The 15,112-nt window shown below is 39.7% G+C and overlaps 1 protein-coding gene across 3 annotated transcripts in view; it reads right to left on the bottom strand.

The window, feature by feature from the left end:
• Positions 1-871: 871 nt before the first annotated feature.
• The window catches only part of PDLIM5 (PDZ and LIM domain 5), a 125,817-nt gene continuing 111,576 nt past the window's right edge, over positions 872-15,112 (bottom strand). For all 3 annotated transcript variants that reach the window (XM_050973462.1, XM_050973464.1, XM_050973463.1), the window contains 4 exons: positions 10,298-10,478; positions 9,153-9,273; positions 4,888-5,003; positions 872-4,263 (listed from right to left, as the gene is read on the bottom strand). In XM_050973462.1, the coding sequence (XP_050829419.1) occupies positions 4,174-4,263; positions 4,888-5,003; positions 9,153-9,273; positions 10,298-10,478 (508 nt within the window). In that variant the 3' untranslated portion in view covers positions 872-4,173. The remainder of the gene's footprint in view (positions 4,264-4,887; positions 5,004-9,152; positions 9,274-10,297; positions 10,479-15,112) is intronic.

Genomic DNA, 15,112 nt, shown 5'->3' with positions numbered 1-15,112 from the left:
ACAGTGTCAACTTAGGAAAAATATTAAACCCTTCCAGAGAAGCAGTGCAAAGTATTCTAAAGAGGCAGCAGAATGGAGAAAGGATAGCAAATAAACAGTGATTGGCCAATGTAAGTTTTACATTGTTACATATTCTACAGTGTTCAACTCAGTATTTATACCTTTCCATCCATCTTGAGAAAAGATGAAGAATCAGAGACTCACCGAGGCTGAAGGGACCTTGACTAGTCCAAGGGCTGTATCCAGTCAGGTTTTGAGTATCTCCAAGCAGAGAGACTCCACAATCTCTCTGGAAAAACCCATGCCAATGTTTACCATCCTCACAGTTGTCCTCTCACTACATACCAAGCCTGGCTCTTTCTTGACGCCCTATCCAGGTATTTGTACACATTGATGAGGTCTCTCTTGAGTCCTCTCTTCTCCAGGCTGAGCAGTCCCTGCTCTCTCAGCCTCTCCTTGTATGACAAATGCTCCATGCCCCTCACCACTTTCCTTGCTCTTTACTCCAGTAAAGCCGTGTCTCTGGTGCTGGTGAGACCAGCACTGGGCTCAGCTCTCCAGATGGGTCTCACCAAGGTTGAGCAGAGGAGGATAACTTCTCCCATCTGCTGGCAATACTCTGCCTAATGGACCCCAGGAGGCTGGCGGTCTTCCTTGGCTCAGAGGAGTTATCACTGGCTCATGGTCACCTTGGTGTCACCAGGACTCCTTGGTCCTTTCTCTGTAAAACAAATCTAAAAAACCCAAAAAACCTGGAGAATGAGCAGCTCAAATGCTATCTTTTCATGTGTACAATCATGGCTTTCCTTTACTGGCTATGATTCCAGAAAAGAAAGTATCAAACAACCACAAAATAACTGAAGACAGAGAATTTCAGCTTTTGAGTAGGATTTATTTGCTCGTTATGTTTTTCAATTGTAATTAAATTTGCAAATGTGAACAGACAAAATTTAATGCCAAAGATTATTAAACACAAACAAAGAAATCACCAGGACTTAACAGCTGGTAGTTTAGCATAAAACAATGTTTGCAAAGCAGCTGGCATGGCTAGATGATGCAAGTAGCTCTGTGAAGAAATAGGTACACAACAGACCAACACACATTGAAACACAACTCAACTCCTGCTTTTATGTTTATGGCACTGTTATATTAAGCATTTATATTTACATGTAATCCTGAATTATTTCATTACAACATACTGAAACTGTCATCGTGGATCAATTATTCACTTATAAAGACATTCTACCTCCAAACAGAGTTCAGCCAAATTCTCTCACAGGCAGTTTTGGAAGAAAAACAATGACTGACTGAAAATGCATGCAAAGACCTACAGTAGTTAGGTTACTAATATATCAGTCCTGACTCTGTAACATTCCCTCATAACATGAGTGCTATATGTGTGTTGTGTGAAAAGAAGTTGGGAATCTCACTAAATCCCCAAATGATTTTTTGCTATGTCAAGTCTGCATTCAAATGCACATTTATACTTATGCCTCTCAAGGCACGTGCATATGTGTGCATGTAGAAAAAAGTGTATTTAAACACATACACTCAGACCCCAAAAGATTCTAGAGGTAAAAGCAGGCTTAAAATAAAACAAAATAATACCAGGATGAAATAGTTCTAAACAACAACAACAAAAAGGTAATAAATATTCAGTGAGATATATGGCATTATTATAAAGTGCTCTACTAAAATCTCACTTATTAAAATAACAATAAAAATTATGTTCCTTTTAATTGATTTATATAATTTGGTAAAGCCATTAAATATTCATTATCTATCAGTGACTCTATGCTTCCTTTAAAATTTTAAACAAATAGATAAAAGCAGAAATTAAAAGGCAAAGCAGCTAAATGAAGCAGTTCTATTGGAGCCTTTCAGGCTTTTGTCCTCAAATTCATTAACAACTGCAAAATTTCAAACCCTAGAGCATATGGATTAAAAATAAAATTCCAATTAAAATTATGAGGCTAAACAAAATTGAACTGGATTTTAAGGACAATGACAAACTAAAAAGTTTTTTATCCTACGTTAAAATGGCAAGGTTTGAATTGCAGAAATTACGGAATGCCTTTTCCTGTGCATTTCCCCCTCTGTCCTCACACATGTGCAATAGAGCTCCACTGAAACCTAGTCCGTAGGTCTCATTTCTCCACATTCCACTTAATTTTAAAGCAACCTGGATTATATTACTGTATCTTGTCCAGTCTGCTTCCACCCTTCTGTTTTTCAGCCAAACTCACAAAAGGGCAGATCTACAAGAGTGTAAACATTTTAAACAGCTTTATACCGTACCACCAAATTTCTTATTTACCAACATTCACCAGATTTACCAAATTTCTTCTGTACCAGTGGAAGTTAAAAAAGAAACGTGGTAATATTGAATAAAAACAACTTCAGGAAATAAAGTGAAACAGCCCCACAATGTGAACCTGTCTTACTGAATTAATAAAAAGCCAATTTTTTTTTCACATTTCAGTACAGCAATTTTAGTTTTCTTTCCTCCTCTTTTGCTGATGTTCCTCATTACAATTGCTTTACTCAACAATAGCAATTTTTTTTTACTTTTTTATCCATGGTTTTATGGATAAAACTATCCCTTGAATCAGTAAAAAAACCCACCCCACAACAACAAAACCAGTAAATGGTTATTTTTAATGTCTACTAGAAAGAGCACTAAAGACTAACAATTCAGCTCTGACACCCCAGTTGAATCAAACAGCATGTAAATTCAGTTTCCTTCAGGAATCTGCTCAGGTCCCAAGAGAGCCCCCTTCATTGTTGTGCTATTCTGCTCAAGCAAATTCACCCTGTGCAGAGGAGCACACCTCCTCCCTGGCTGCCTGCAATTGCTCCAATTAAACCAGTTAAGCCCTAATTTGAGGCTAAGGGGCACTGAGCTGGTGCACTGGTCTTGCGCTGCCTCCCTGTGTGGATGCAAAATTCCTATCAAGCCACAGAATCAGCTGATCTGGCTAGTGGCAAATGCATAATGACAGCATTGTCTCTGCTCCCTTGCAAGATCTGAGAGCTACTGAGCTGCTTAAACCAATGGAATATCATTTAACAATACATTCCCTACATCTGGAAGAAAAGTGAAAAATAAATCCTTAACTAATAAAAATCCTAACAGCTGAGCAAGAAAGTTAAGTTTTCAGTACGCTACCTGGCACACCACCAATATACATATTCATGAGTTACGTGGTAAAGAATGTACTGAGAAAAAATGTCCTCAGTTGCACTTCAGCAGCTTCCCTCATTCAACACAGAATCTCACATTCTGGATACAAAATGCTGTTACCTGCAGATTCAGCACAATTTGCCCTTTATAAGGCACTTAAAGCTACCTAAAACCTGAACTGCAAACAGAAGAGTGGAAATCCCTGCTCCCTTAAGATTTGATCTGACATTTTCATTCTATCAAACACACTCTCAGCAGCAAGGGATTTTGGCTAGTGTTCTGGTAGTACATGAGTACAGAAAAGTATCTCATTTACGTTTTAAGTGGCATCTTAATATTTTTTTTTTCAGCATAGCCACTTAAATACTTTATAAAAACCTCTGTCCCTTGCAAACCCATCAGAAATTCAAGTGCAAAGGCACAGGTACATGTAGTTTTGTAGGAAAATTCCTGTATACAAATATCAGATTAAAAACAAAAAGGTTTTGGAAGTATATATTTTGTGTAATCTTATCTTTAGTTTGAGCTCCTTTTAATGGAGTTTAGCTGCAATATTTCTGGACACACTTTAAAAACATCACTGAAATAAAGTGATCGGGATTGCTGAATCCAATCTCCTCTTATTTGTTGAACAGCAGCAAGACTGAGACCTCTAATATCAGCTATTTACTTTTATAGATGCTTCACTTCTCATAATGAAACAGATAAATGTGGTCATAAAATCATGAAATACAGTAATGTGCAAAGCGTAGAGGTAAAGACACTCTAATTGTTTTGCTTGGGTGAAATTCCCGATACCTTTCTTTTTATGAAGCAAAATCATAAATGATAAACACTCTGAAAAATTAGTGTACAATCCTTTCTACAAGTTTCCACATCACTTTTACATTTTAGAAAAAATTGGTATAAATAATTTTAACCAAATATTGAACATGGACATTTTAACCTTTCTGCTCAGTACATTTGTTACACAAGATGAACTCCAAGTTTCAGATGTTGATAGAGTGGGCGTGTTTCTTGCACAGTGGCTTGTCCTTCTTGGAGAAGAAAGTCTGGCCCTCCAAACTGTCACTACATACCTGAAATGGGGTAAGAAACAAAAGAACACTCAATTCAGATGGATTAATTACACCATAACCATTCAGAATGCCAAATCATGATATTGTTTTATGCACAAATATATTCAAAGAGTAAGAATTACCTTTTATTTTTAGGGATCCTCTTTTTATGTAACACTAGTGGTTTGCATAAGCATAACCTTTCTTAGGACAAGAGGTGCTTAAGTGGGAGCAGAGTTACATTCAGAAATTAAGAAAACAAACCCCAATCATTAATATTGGGGCTCCTCTATAAGGTTTTTTTGGTCATACAATATAAGCAAGCAATACCTTGGCTACAGTGTCCTTATGTCAGAAGCACTCTTACTACTTTGGAAACACAGCCCATTCCCTTAGAACCTTCAACACTTACTCTGAGGAAGTCAATGTCGAGGGTTAAATGCTGGGACACAGGGCTGCAATCCAGGACACCTTCGCTCACACCCGTGCCAAAGGCTTACAATGGCAACACACCTTCCAAATAACTGGGAAAGAACTTTTTGTTTGGGCTCAGGGGATTGAGAGAGGTTAGAGCTGTTAACTCCCATATGGGTCAGGCTATCACTGCTGCCAGGGTTTGTTTAAACGCAGACCAGCTTTACTTACAGAGCATACAAAGCAGGTGTCATGCCAAGTGTGGCCCAGGGCTTCAAGAAACCTGTCTCCAGCTTCAATGGGGAATTCACAGCCGTGGCACATCGTACCAAAGAGGGCATAGTAATCTGCAAAGAGATACAAATAGCTTTTAAAACATATGCAGAAAAGCAGGACTGACCCTTCGAGAGCTTTGCTCTTTCATTGGCAATACATTTGGACTGAGGTTTATTAGACTGAGTATACTGAATAAAGAGCTCCTAGATCAAAAGCCTGGGATGTTGACTTCTTGCTAATTCAGTTCTCTTCCTCTTCCTTTCAAGTGGGCAATGCTTCCATCTTCCTGGTGTTTCATTTCCTTGAGATCAACAGTGGGCTGGAGTGGGGGAAATGCACTCCTTGAGAGCGCCCACGTGAATACTACATATTCCTTACGTTCTCTCCAACTCTGCTTTAAAACCACACCCCAGCTGTTCACACTACAGACCTTCTCAGAGAGTCATGAACTCCGACCTACATCCTGGTACAATTCTTGCCCCAGACTGCACTACTCAAAACCTTGTAATCATTAGCCTTCTGTCCTAATTAGAGTCTAGAAATCTGGATCAAGTCAGAATACCTTTCTAGTCACTAAACTACGCTACATGACTTTTAAAAACACCAACAAAACCCCAAAACAAACCAACAAACCCTTCCTCTTCATTACTACGAAGAAGCTCCTCCAGCAATCTCAGGGAGCAGAGACTAAAACAAACGGCTTTGAACCATTAATTATCCTCAACCCAAGCTGTCTGGTCTTTTTCACTTATTTCAACTCTCAAACACCCCATTCTAGGAATCAAATGTCTTATTTCTGCAGAGACAGCAGTGGCATTAGTGCTACAACGTGAGAGAATTTGGGACCGGCACACTACCACGGCAAACACGTCACACAACATTATGTCTTCATAAGATGAACTACAGTCAGAGTGACAGCTATAATGAAGCTTTGGACTCCATCTACCAGTAACAGAGTGTTACTACCATAGTAACACTCTGCCTCTAACAGGGAAATTAGATGCCAGGGGTTGTTTTCAAAGGAGAATTATAAGGGGTGGGAAGCTGGGTAGAAATGGATTTTGTTTTTCACCTAGACTGTACACATCAGCTGAAGCTCAAATGCTTACTGCAGCAGAGCCCAGAGAGGATCATCAGATGTGTCAAGCCCAAGAGAAAAGTCCTGGTTTTGTTTCCTAAGATAGTGTTTTGTGTGATAACCTCCCTGAAAATGAATCATCATAGGAGACAGCTCAACAGGATGGGGAACACAAGTGCTCTGGAATAGAAAAGCCCTTGATAGCTGCCAGTGGCAAGAAACTGCTTCACTGATCACCTCCGTTAATCCATGCTACTGGGATGAATTTGTAAGTGTTTAAGAAGAAAGACAAATAAGAACATCAAATGGTAGGACAGACCTGTGCAAAACCCCTAAAGGACACAGTCTCATTGCTGTACTCTTTCAGCTCTTTACATTTGTGGTCATACAGAATCTTACTGATATTTTCCTGGTGCCAGCAGTTAAAACCTTTCGTAAGTTGGCCTGTGGTTGTGTTGATAAGTTTATTGGCTTTTCTTCTGAAGAAAGGGCAGCAGATAAGGCAGAATGAAGGGCATCAGCTTTCTTTTGCATGCTTGAATTGCGATACCACAGAAGCCTTCCAAGGCAGACTTCTTACACAGTCACATATCAGTGCTTCCTGCACACAGCATTTTCAAAACTAGGCTACTAACTCTGCACTTAAAAAATGTTCAAAGTTTGTAGATATCCAGACTTTTATTTTAATTTTAGACTCAACATCTAAATCCAGAACATTCTGCAAATTAATCCCCCTTTAATACTAATAGCTGATGCTGTTATAATTTCAAATACAGATTTATAATTAGAACTCTCCTTTGCACTAGGAAGAAGGAAAGTTGGCAGTGACATTTACTCCTTATTTCTTTAAAATTAGTCATAGACTCATAACTCCAGCTGGACTGAAAGTCTTTGAAAAATTAATATAACTCAAATTAACATCTAGTTAGTGAGCCAGAGCCATTACAAAGTATCACTGCCAATAACACCTCACAGATTGTGTCTGCATTAACTTGCACTAGCAACTTTTTATCTCAGAAATAAACTTTGCAAGAAGTGTGGTATACTTGACATCTTACCACAGTTTTTCCTGCCCACAATATAGAAAAAGGGCACATTTTGCACAGGAATTGTAACAGTAGCACAAATCAATGCACTGCATGACATGTGGGTCATTTGGTGGCAGGAACAAGAATTGACCCTTAAGAGAACAAATCCTGTCATGAGCTCTCCACCGAAAGGGGAGTTATTGATTCCTCCAGTACTATTTTTGAATCATCAAATGGCTTCAGGATTAGGGGCTTCACATGGCTTCAGGATGAAATTTCACCATGCTGTCACCCTGGAGGATGCCACTCATATACCCATTTCCTCTGCTGCTCCACAAATTCAATAGGAGCAACACCCTACCCTACATTTGTCACCAAGTTAGCAACAACCTACTGTGCCCTTTTGTATCAGCCAACATCTTATTAAAGCAGCTCTTACAAGAGAAATTTTGGATAAATTGGCCTACTTCCCTCATGCTTACAGTACCTAGCACTCTCCCTGGCACCTACTGTGAACAACTATGGGATCAGCTCAGAAGGAAATCTAAGCTCCAAAGAGGTCATTAGAATTTCATGCTAAATCTTTTCTGGTCAATCCATTTCTACAACTAGTGAAATGTCAATGTTCCTAAAAGAGTAGAAGGAAAACCAGAACAAGAGTCCAACTGACAGCTCCAACACAGCACGCACTGTGAAAACAGATAATTTTGATACGAGTTCATCTCTTTTCCATTTTCTGGGAATTGTTTTACAAATTGTTTACTTTTTTCCTAGCTCAGAGGGGTATATGGAAAATTTTAGGTGAGCTAGAAAACCAACTTAAATAAACACTATTCATACCACTAATAATAGGTTGACAAGAGGCTCAGCATGGCCCAGCAATGTGCACTCACAGCCCAGAAAGCCAAATGCATCCTGGGCTACACCACAGGAGGAGAGGCCAGCAGGCAAGGGAAGGATTCTGAACTATCTACTTCACTGGAAGTCTTGAATCCAGATATAGGGCTCCCAAGATGGGAAGGGTGTGGACCTGCTAGATCAAGTCCAGAGAAGGTCACACAGATGCTCAGAGGAATGGAGCACCTCTCCTTTGAAGAAATGTTCAAAGAATTGCGGTTGTTCAGCCCAGGAGAAGGCTCCAGGCAGACCTTATAGCACCTTCCATTTCCTGAAGGGGGCCTACAGGAAAGCTGTAGAGGGACATTTTACAAGGACACGTAGAGATAGGATAAGGGGGAATAGCTTTAAGCTGAAAGAGTACATTTATATTGCATAATAGGAAGCCATTTTTTTACTGTGAGGGTGGTGATGCATTGGAAGAGGTTGCCCAGAGTAGCTGTGGATTCCCCATTCCTGGAGATGTTCAAGGCCAGCTGGATGGGGCTTTGAGCAGCATGGTCTAGCGGGAGGCGTTGGCAGAGGGATTGGAACCAGATGATCTGTAAGGTGCCTTCCAAGCCAAACTATTTTATGATTTTATAAAAAATGTTATGATTAGCTGGAAGTGCTAAAAACCAAGCCAGAAATGCTCTGAACTTCTAGGCCACATCGTTCATGTAATATTGCTCATCCACCAGGCTTTCAAGGGCTTTAACTGTAGCTTTGTATTTTTCCCCTGACAGTTTTTTATCTTTGATCCTGCAAAAAACTACGTGGACAGACTGCTTACTCTTGGAAGCCCCTCAGGCTATGAATAAGGCTATTCAGAGAAAACCACATTACTCCACTGGCATTTGCCTTGTGTTTGGTAAATAAGCAGATTGACATAAACTTCAGATTACTTTAAAGCCAACCAGAAAGTCACCCTAAAACCAACACTTTGATATATCACTGATACTCTGGCTTGAGGACTTAACAGGAATATGTATAAATCAGTGACAAGAAGCCTGCTACTGCTGAAGCTGTTGAAGAAATCCTCACCAACTCTTCCTGCTGCAAACTAAAGGGTCTAGAGCAGCAGTTATTGCTTTGAATTGACATATCAAAGTTACGTGAAATTGCTGGGGCGCTTCTAATGTGTAGCTTGAGAAAAGGGAATTATTTTTTTTGCCCAACCTTACTGAGCTCTGCTTTCCTGCACAGCTGCAGTAAACTTTGGTTGTGCTGCTTCTTACCCGTCTCACAGTAGGGATCACCATCTTCTAAGTGAAAAACATTATTGCGGATGGGGTTATGACAGGCCACACACACGAAGCAGGAAACGTGCCAAGTTTGTTTCAAAGCATTTATTACTTCCTGTGGGGATTAGAAAAAGTGTTAGGAACACATTATTTCGATGTGATGACTAGGATTGTGGTAGCCATGCCTCCACACTTGATTCATTTCAAGAATACTTCGTTTCCTGCTGCTACTTTGAAAATGGGTTGTGCACACAAGTTCTGCAATGTTAAACTTAATGGGGTGCTTTACTTATGGTACATCTCCTTATTTTTTATAAGCAATCCTTTGGGGTCTTTGGAAGGTCTGACAGAGTGTTGGACAAATTTTAACAACTCATTTGTTCAAATTCTTAATTTTAATCAGGATTTCACCCATAATAGGCCCCTGAAATAAGAAAAGCAGCATCTCTTCCTTCTCTTGAAGTCTGTGAAGAGTTAAATCAGAAGACATCACACAGAAAATTACAGCTGTTCTGTGCTGTTTTGGAAGATGCTATAGTGCCAAATATGACTTGAGAATTGTGCTGCCAGAGCCCTGCATGACCCCAGTTACACAAGAATGCAGACACATTTCTGTCTGCAGCAAACAGCAGCCGATCAGCTGGCAGGCTCAAATGAGCAATATCAATACCCAGCAGGAGAACATGTCTTTCCACCTACATTAACACTGGGAATATTTCAGTACTTCTCATCTAGCAAGCAGTGTGTTCTTAATGCTCAGTTCACCTAAGGAGGATTTTTTTCTTTTTACTTTCCTCCCCCACTTCCCCCTTCCCATTCTGTAAAAAGCTGCCAGTTAAAAGCATGTTGCTCAGGAAAATTTGGTAATGGCAACAGCTACTGAACAGCTTCAGGAAAACAGGAGCTGAGCTTAGAAGAGCCATGAAGCCTACAGCACCTTTTCTCAAAAACATTGAAAAGGTTCAACATTAGAAGATCCAAAGGTGTATTTTTATGTGATGAGAGCAGAAAAGGTGTGTCAAGAGTATATTTGAAAGAATGCAGACTGGGCCAGGTAAAATGGAATTTCATAGCAGAGAAGCACTGAACACTGTGATTATTGCTCCCACCAAAGAAGAGGCCATTTGCTGGTCACTTACCCCAAGGATCTTCCTCTGGCACTTTGAACACTCAGGGGCAAAGAACTTCTCATAGCAGACCTCACAATACAGCATCCCTTTCTCTTCCACAAATCCTATGTATGCCATGGAGGTTTTGCAGTGGGCACAATTAAACTCCTCTGGATGCCATGACTTTCCCAAAGCCACCAAGAAGGGTCCTCTGATTAGAAAGAAGAGATATTGTCAGCAAAAGCACCTGGACTGGCTCCTGCAAAGCTATTAATATATTTATCTGCAATAGCTCTGTGCCATTACTACACTGTTCACACACACACATTGCTCCTCTTTCCTCCTACAGGCTCTAAGAAAGCTCCAAGTGTTTACTGTATCCATCTCCATTGAACTAAGAAAGCTCCAAGTGTTGACCGTATCCATCTCCATTGAACTCTCTCCTAGAAATGCCTGCCCACAATAAACACTAATTGTTTTCACTTCACTGCATTTCAGAAATCTTATTTTAGAACCACATTAAATACAGCACTGAACTGTCTGCTAGGGAAGTGAAGAAGAAGAATGTTTTCCATGTTCCAATTCCACCTATTGCCAAGAGATATTTGACTCAGTCACATGATTAGCTCTCCTATAGTCTGCCTTCATATTGAGACTACAAATATAAGTAGACTTGACCCCACAAGGAGCAGACAACATCAGTTTCTTCTGAGACAAAAATTCAATCACTGTTCCTATCCAACAAGTTTCTTACAGGATAATCCATCCTAGTTATAAAAGGATTTTTTTGTACTAAAATAGGTCCATTTTTTCCCAAACATGCAACTTCCTCTATCATTTGCAAATGCAAAAACCGTATACTTTTAATATAATTTGTCTAGTTAATGCACTGTAGTTAATAAGAAAAGAAATTTATCCATTTTTCAGTCAACAAAAAAATTCTTAGTTTGTAACTCATGAATCCCAGGTATGTATCATTGTCTCTATATTCATCTGAAAATATATTCAGTATGTGAATCTCTCTAGAGATTTAAACATATTTACTTTAAAGAGGTGCCTCCAAGGCCCTACCAACACTCAACTTTCCAGAGTTTAGGTTTCAGATGAACTTTGTGGTTCATCTCCTTCATCAGATTTCCTGTTTTTCCAACACCAATAAAGATGTAATTCTTTCAAGTAGTGAAAAGATGTAATTCTTACCTTTTTTTTGTGATCTAATGCTGCCCTTAAAAAAACCTGAAAGGTACTAATATAACCACCTGCTGCTAAACAGTTTTTTAGAAATCAAGTAATCTACAAGAACATTATTGTGTAAGATTTTCGTATTAACAAAGCAACAGCAATAAATAAAAAAACCCCAAACAAATAAGAACAAAAACCAAACACATACCACCCCCACCCCCCCAAATCCACTTTGAAATTTGCTTATGTTGACTCTAAAATGGAAATATAAGTGGGCTGAGGACAGAGGGAAATTCCATCAAGGACAGAGTGTAAAGATTATGATTTCTCTTCTACATTTTCTCTGGCAATGCTACGTATTTTGAGCAGGATAAGAAGTCCAAGACAGGGGACTTAAGCAGGCTTAGGACAGACTCAAAGATTTAGGATAACCCAAACATCCTGTAAGTTGATGAACATACTTAGTCTAGGCCAGTTTCTTTTATTCACCCCTGTTTATTGGCGGGAACAGAGTAAAAAAGGGCTCCTGAAGAGAAGCTTTAAGGAAGGAGCTGGGGCTGAGCGCAGCTCTCCAGCCCCTCTCCCAGAGGATGCCTGAGCAGTGCAAACACTGACCTAACCCGATACCCTCCCACTGCTCTACAAGCACCTTTTTACATCAATGCCCTCTCAGTTATGTACTGATCAAACAATACAAGCCCTTATGTACAACAAAGTGCCCTCAGAGTGCCGTGTCAGCACAGGCTAATTTAACAGATTCATTAACACGGGGCTGACACTAAAGACGCTCTCCTGGCTCCAGGTAGGATTGAATTTCTGGCCATCTGCACTGAAATGACAGGCTCAGCTCTGCAATGGGAAGCAGGCATGCCAGCAACAGGAGGAGAAGGAATTTTTACATCTGCTGCATTTAGCTCTCCAGAGTTTACAGCCCTGACATGTTGAGGTCAGCCACTCAGGACAGCGCTCAGGAACGCAGACGGACCAGGAACAGCCTGAGAGCACACCTATGGAGTTCCTCTCCCAAAGCCCCAGACAGCTGGGGCTGTGCTCTGCACAATGTCTGAGAGGTGTTCCATTAGTGCACTGGTTCCCTGTGCACACATGTCCAGAAGAACACTTTCTAAATACAATTTTACTTTCAATCAGGCCGCAGTTTAAACATGTCAAGCTGATACTGTGGCTTAATGATTCCTGCAACTTAAAAGCTGCCCAAAGCACATGGAAGGAAAAAAAAAAAAAAGGAAAAAAAATTATCTGCCATGTAAAATACACTAAAACATGATATTCAGAACTTGGAGGTGTTCCCAGTCTCTGCATAATTTTGCCATCAAAATGATAGCTTCCAGTAATGAAAGGTATTTATTTCCTCTATTAATTTGAAAAGGACTTAAAAGCCCCAATTTGAGTAAGGGGCAGGATGCCCGCTCTCACGCAATGTGACAGAAGTAGCTAGGAGGATGCAATGCTAGGAACATGGCTGTAGATTCTTCATCATTCATTTCTTCCCTATTTAATACCAAAACCAGTAAAATCTCCCATGCCTCCATCAACTTGAACATATTTGTAAAAGCAGTGCTAAAAACCCATGTTCCTACTGTCCAAATGGGATATGGGATGACCCAGCTGGCAACAGTTGGCTATGAATGTGCCTGTAGCCCAGGCTACTTTGACATGCTGAGCATTTCTGAACAAATTTCTGACATCACCACCTAGACCACGTGAACAGAACTCAGAGATGAAAACAAACTAATAATTTATTATTTCTTGGAAAGAAATTCTGATTGATTTACAAGAGTATTTGCAGAATCTAATGCTCTAAAGGTACATGATTTTAGTAGTCACCTCAGACATCTGGGTTCTGCATGAAATAATGATATTGGGGCAAATTGAAAGGAGAAGTGAGCAACTTAAAGGAAACATAAATGCAATTTCAATGACTTAACGTTCATAACTGAAAATAACTTCATCAGTATGATTGTGATATATTTTATTAGTACGCCAGTAATTTAGTTTCTCATGTGGCTTGTATTATGATAATAAGCCAGAACTGAAATTTGGTGGTAGAAAGATCAAAAAGGCTTTCCACATCTGCTAGGAAGGCCAATCACGTCACAGTTAACCATACAGCAGTTCTACATTCTTGGAAGTTTCTTCTCCTCCTCCCCTGAAAACGTCACAGTATACAATTTGTGTACAGGAGATGCTGAAAGGAAGCACCATTTGTACTTTTTCCTTTGTGCTTTTTGCCTTTAAAAACAATTAAGATTTATGAAAAGGTGACAAAGCCAAGTCATCATTCACAGCAGCCATGCCAAAGGGTATGTTCTCAATGGTGATCCAGAGAAAACATATTTGGACTTCAAAGGAAGAGCCAACTCTGCAGTGCAGAACTTGGTAAGGCTGTCTGGGAACCAGAAGACTTCATCAGGAAATGCCAGAAGTCTGCCAGACCGTCACAGCAAGTAGATCAAGAGAAATTTAGTTTGCCTCCAGCTTTGATTCTTTTAGACATGGAAAGAAAAGCTTACTTAATGAAGCTTTGGAAAAAACTGGAACCTTCAGACAATCACTGTGTGAATAATTGAAGATATATTAAAAAGTTATAAGGTATCTCTAAGAAAGGTTTTGGCTCATCCAGCCATGGTTATTCTATGCCTGAGTGTAAAGTAACCAACTCCAGAAAGCATTTTGGCTTCAAAACAGATGTACAATGCAATGCCATTTGATCCTCCTCCTACCTTTTCATAGGTAAAGCTACCACTGAGGGCATGAAATGTAATTATGCTAAAACTTGAACTCAAAATGCCATTGCAGTCTTCCACATCCACTGTATGCTGTGAACATGAGGCATATTTGGCATTGATTAATGAACATCGACTCATCTCAGAATCCTTGCTTTTAATAATTGAGCAGGCATTTAACATATGAAGAAATATAAGGATTTAAACACCAACAGCAAATTACAAAGAAGTCAGATGTGGGTACCAATTACTATTCATGAAAAGGTGTCACTTACAAGAGGTGACAATGGCTTAAGTACAGTCAAGTGGGGCCTCTGCAGTTTGCCCTCAGGTATCCACTAAGGAGCAAATGTTGCTCCACAGACCAATAGACTGAGCTACTTAGAGGGCAGGAGCTCATCTCTTTTTTGTGATCAAAACAGGGGGGTGAGGAGCAGTGGAAAGTGATTTAAGGACCAAGAAGAGAGGGGAACTGCTCAGGACTGAGACCCCACAGCACAGAGCACCAGCACACCCTGATACAACACAACTTTTGTAAAAGGCAAGGAAGCCTATTGTATGAAAGATGCAGCATATAGTGCACCTAATGTTTGATCTAAAACTAAAAGAGAAAATGAATACTTTCTTGCATGTTATTTATTGGACACAAATCCAAATCCCAGAGAACAAAAAGGATAGAATACTAAAGACAGATAGAATTATTATATAGGCCAAACTGTTCAAGGAATCAGATGAATCTCACCCCAAAAATAAGTACACTTTTTCTGATATTAATCTTTGATTCTTCAATGAAGAAAAAAAACTGGATTAAGAGGCATAGGTGCACCTGTGTTGGGAATGTGTGTAAGTATTTTCTATTGCTTCAAGGGGGTTAGGTTCATATACCTTTATTTTATTTCCTTGATGTATCCAGTGGAAG

The sequence above is a fragment of the Serinus canaria genome, chromosome 4 (genome assembly GCF_022539315.1).
Source record: "Serinus canaria isolate serCan28SL12 chromosome 4, serCan2020, whole genome shotgun sequence".
Taxonomy (NCBI): Eukaryota; Metazoa; Chordata; class Aves; order Passeriformes; family Fringillidae; genus Serinus; species Serinus canaria.
Note: the sequence above shows the minus strand (reverse complement) of the source record. Positions and strands in the feature narration are given on the sequence as shown.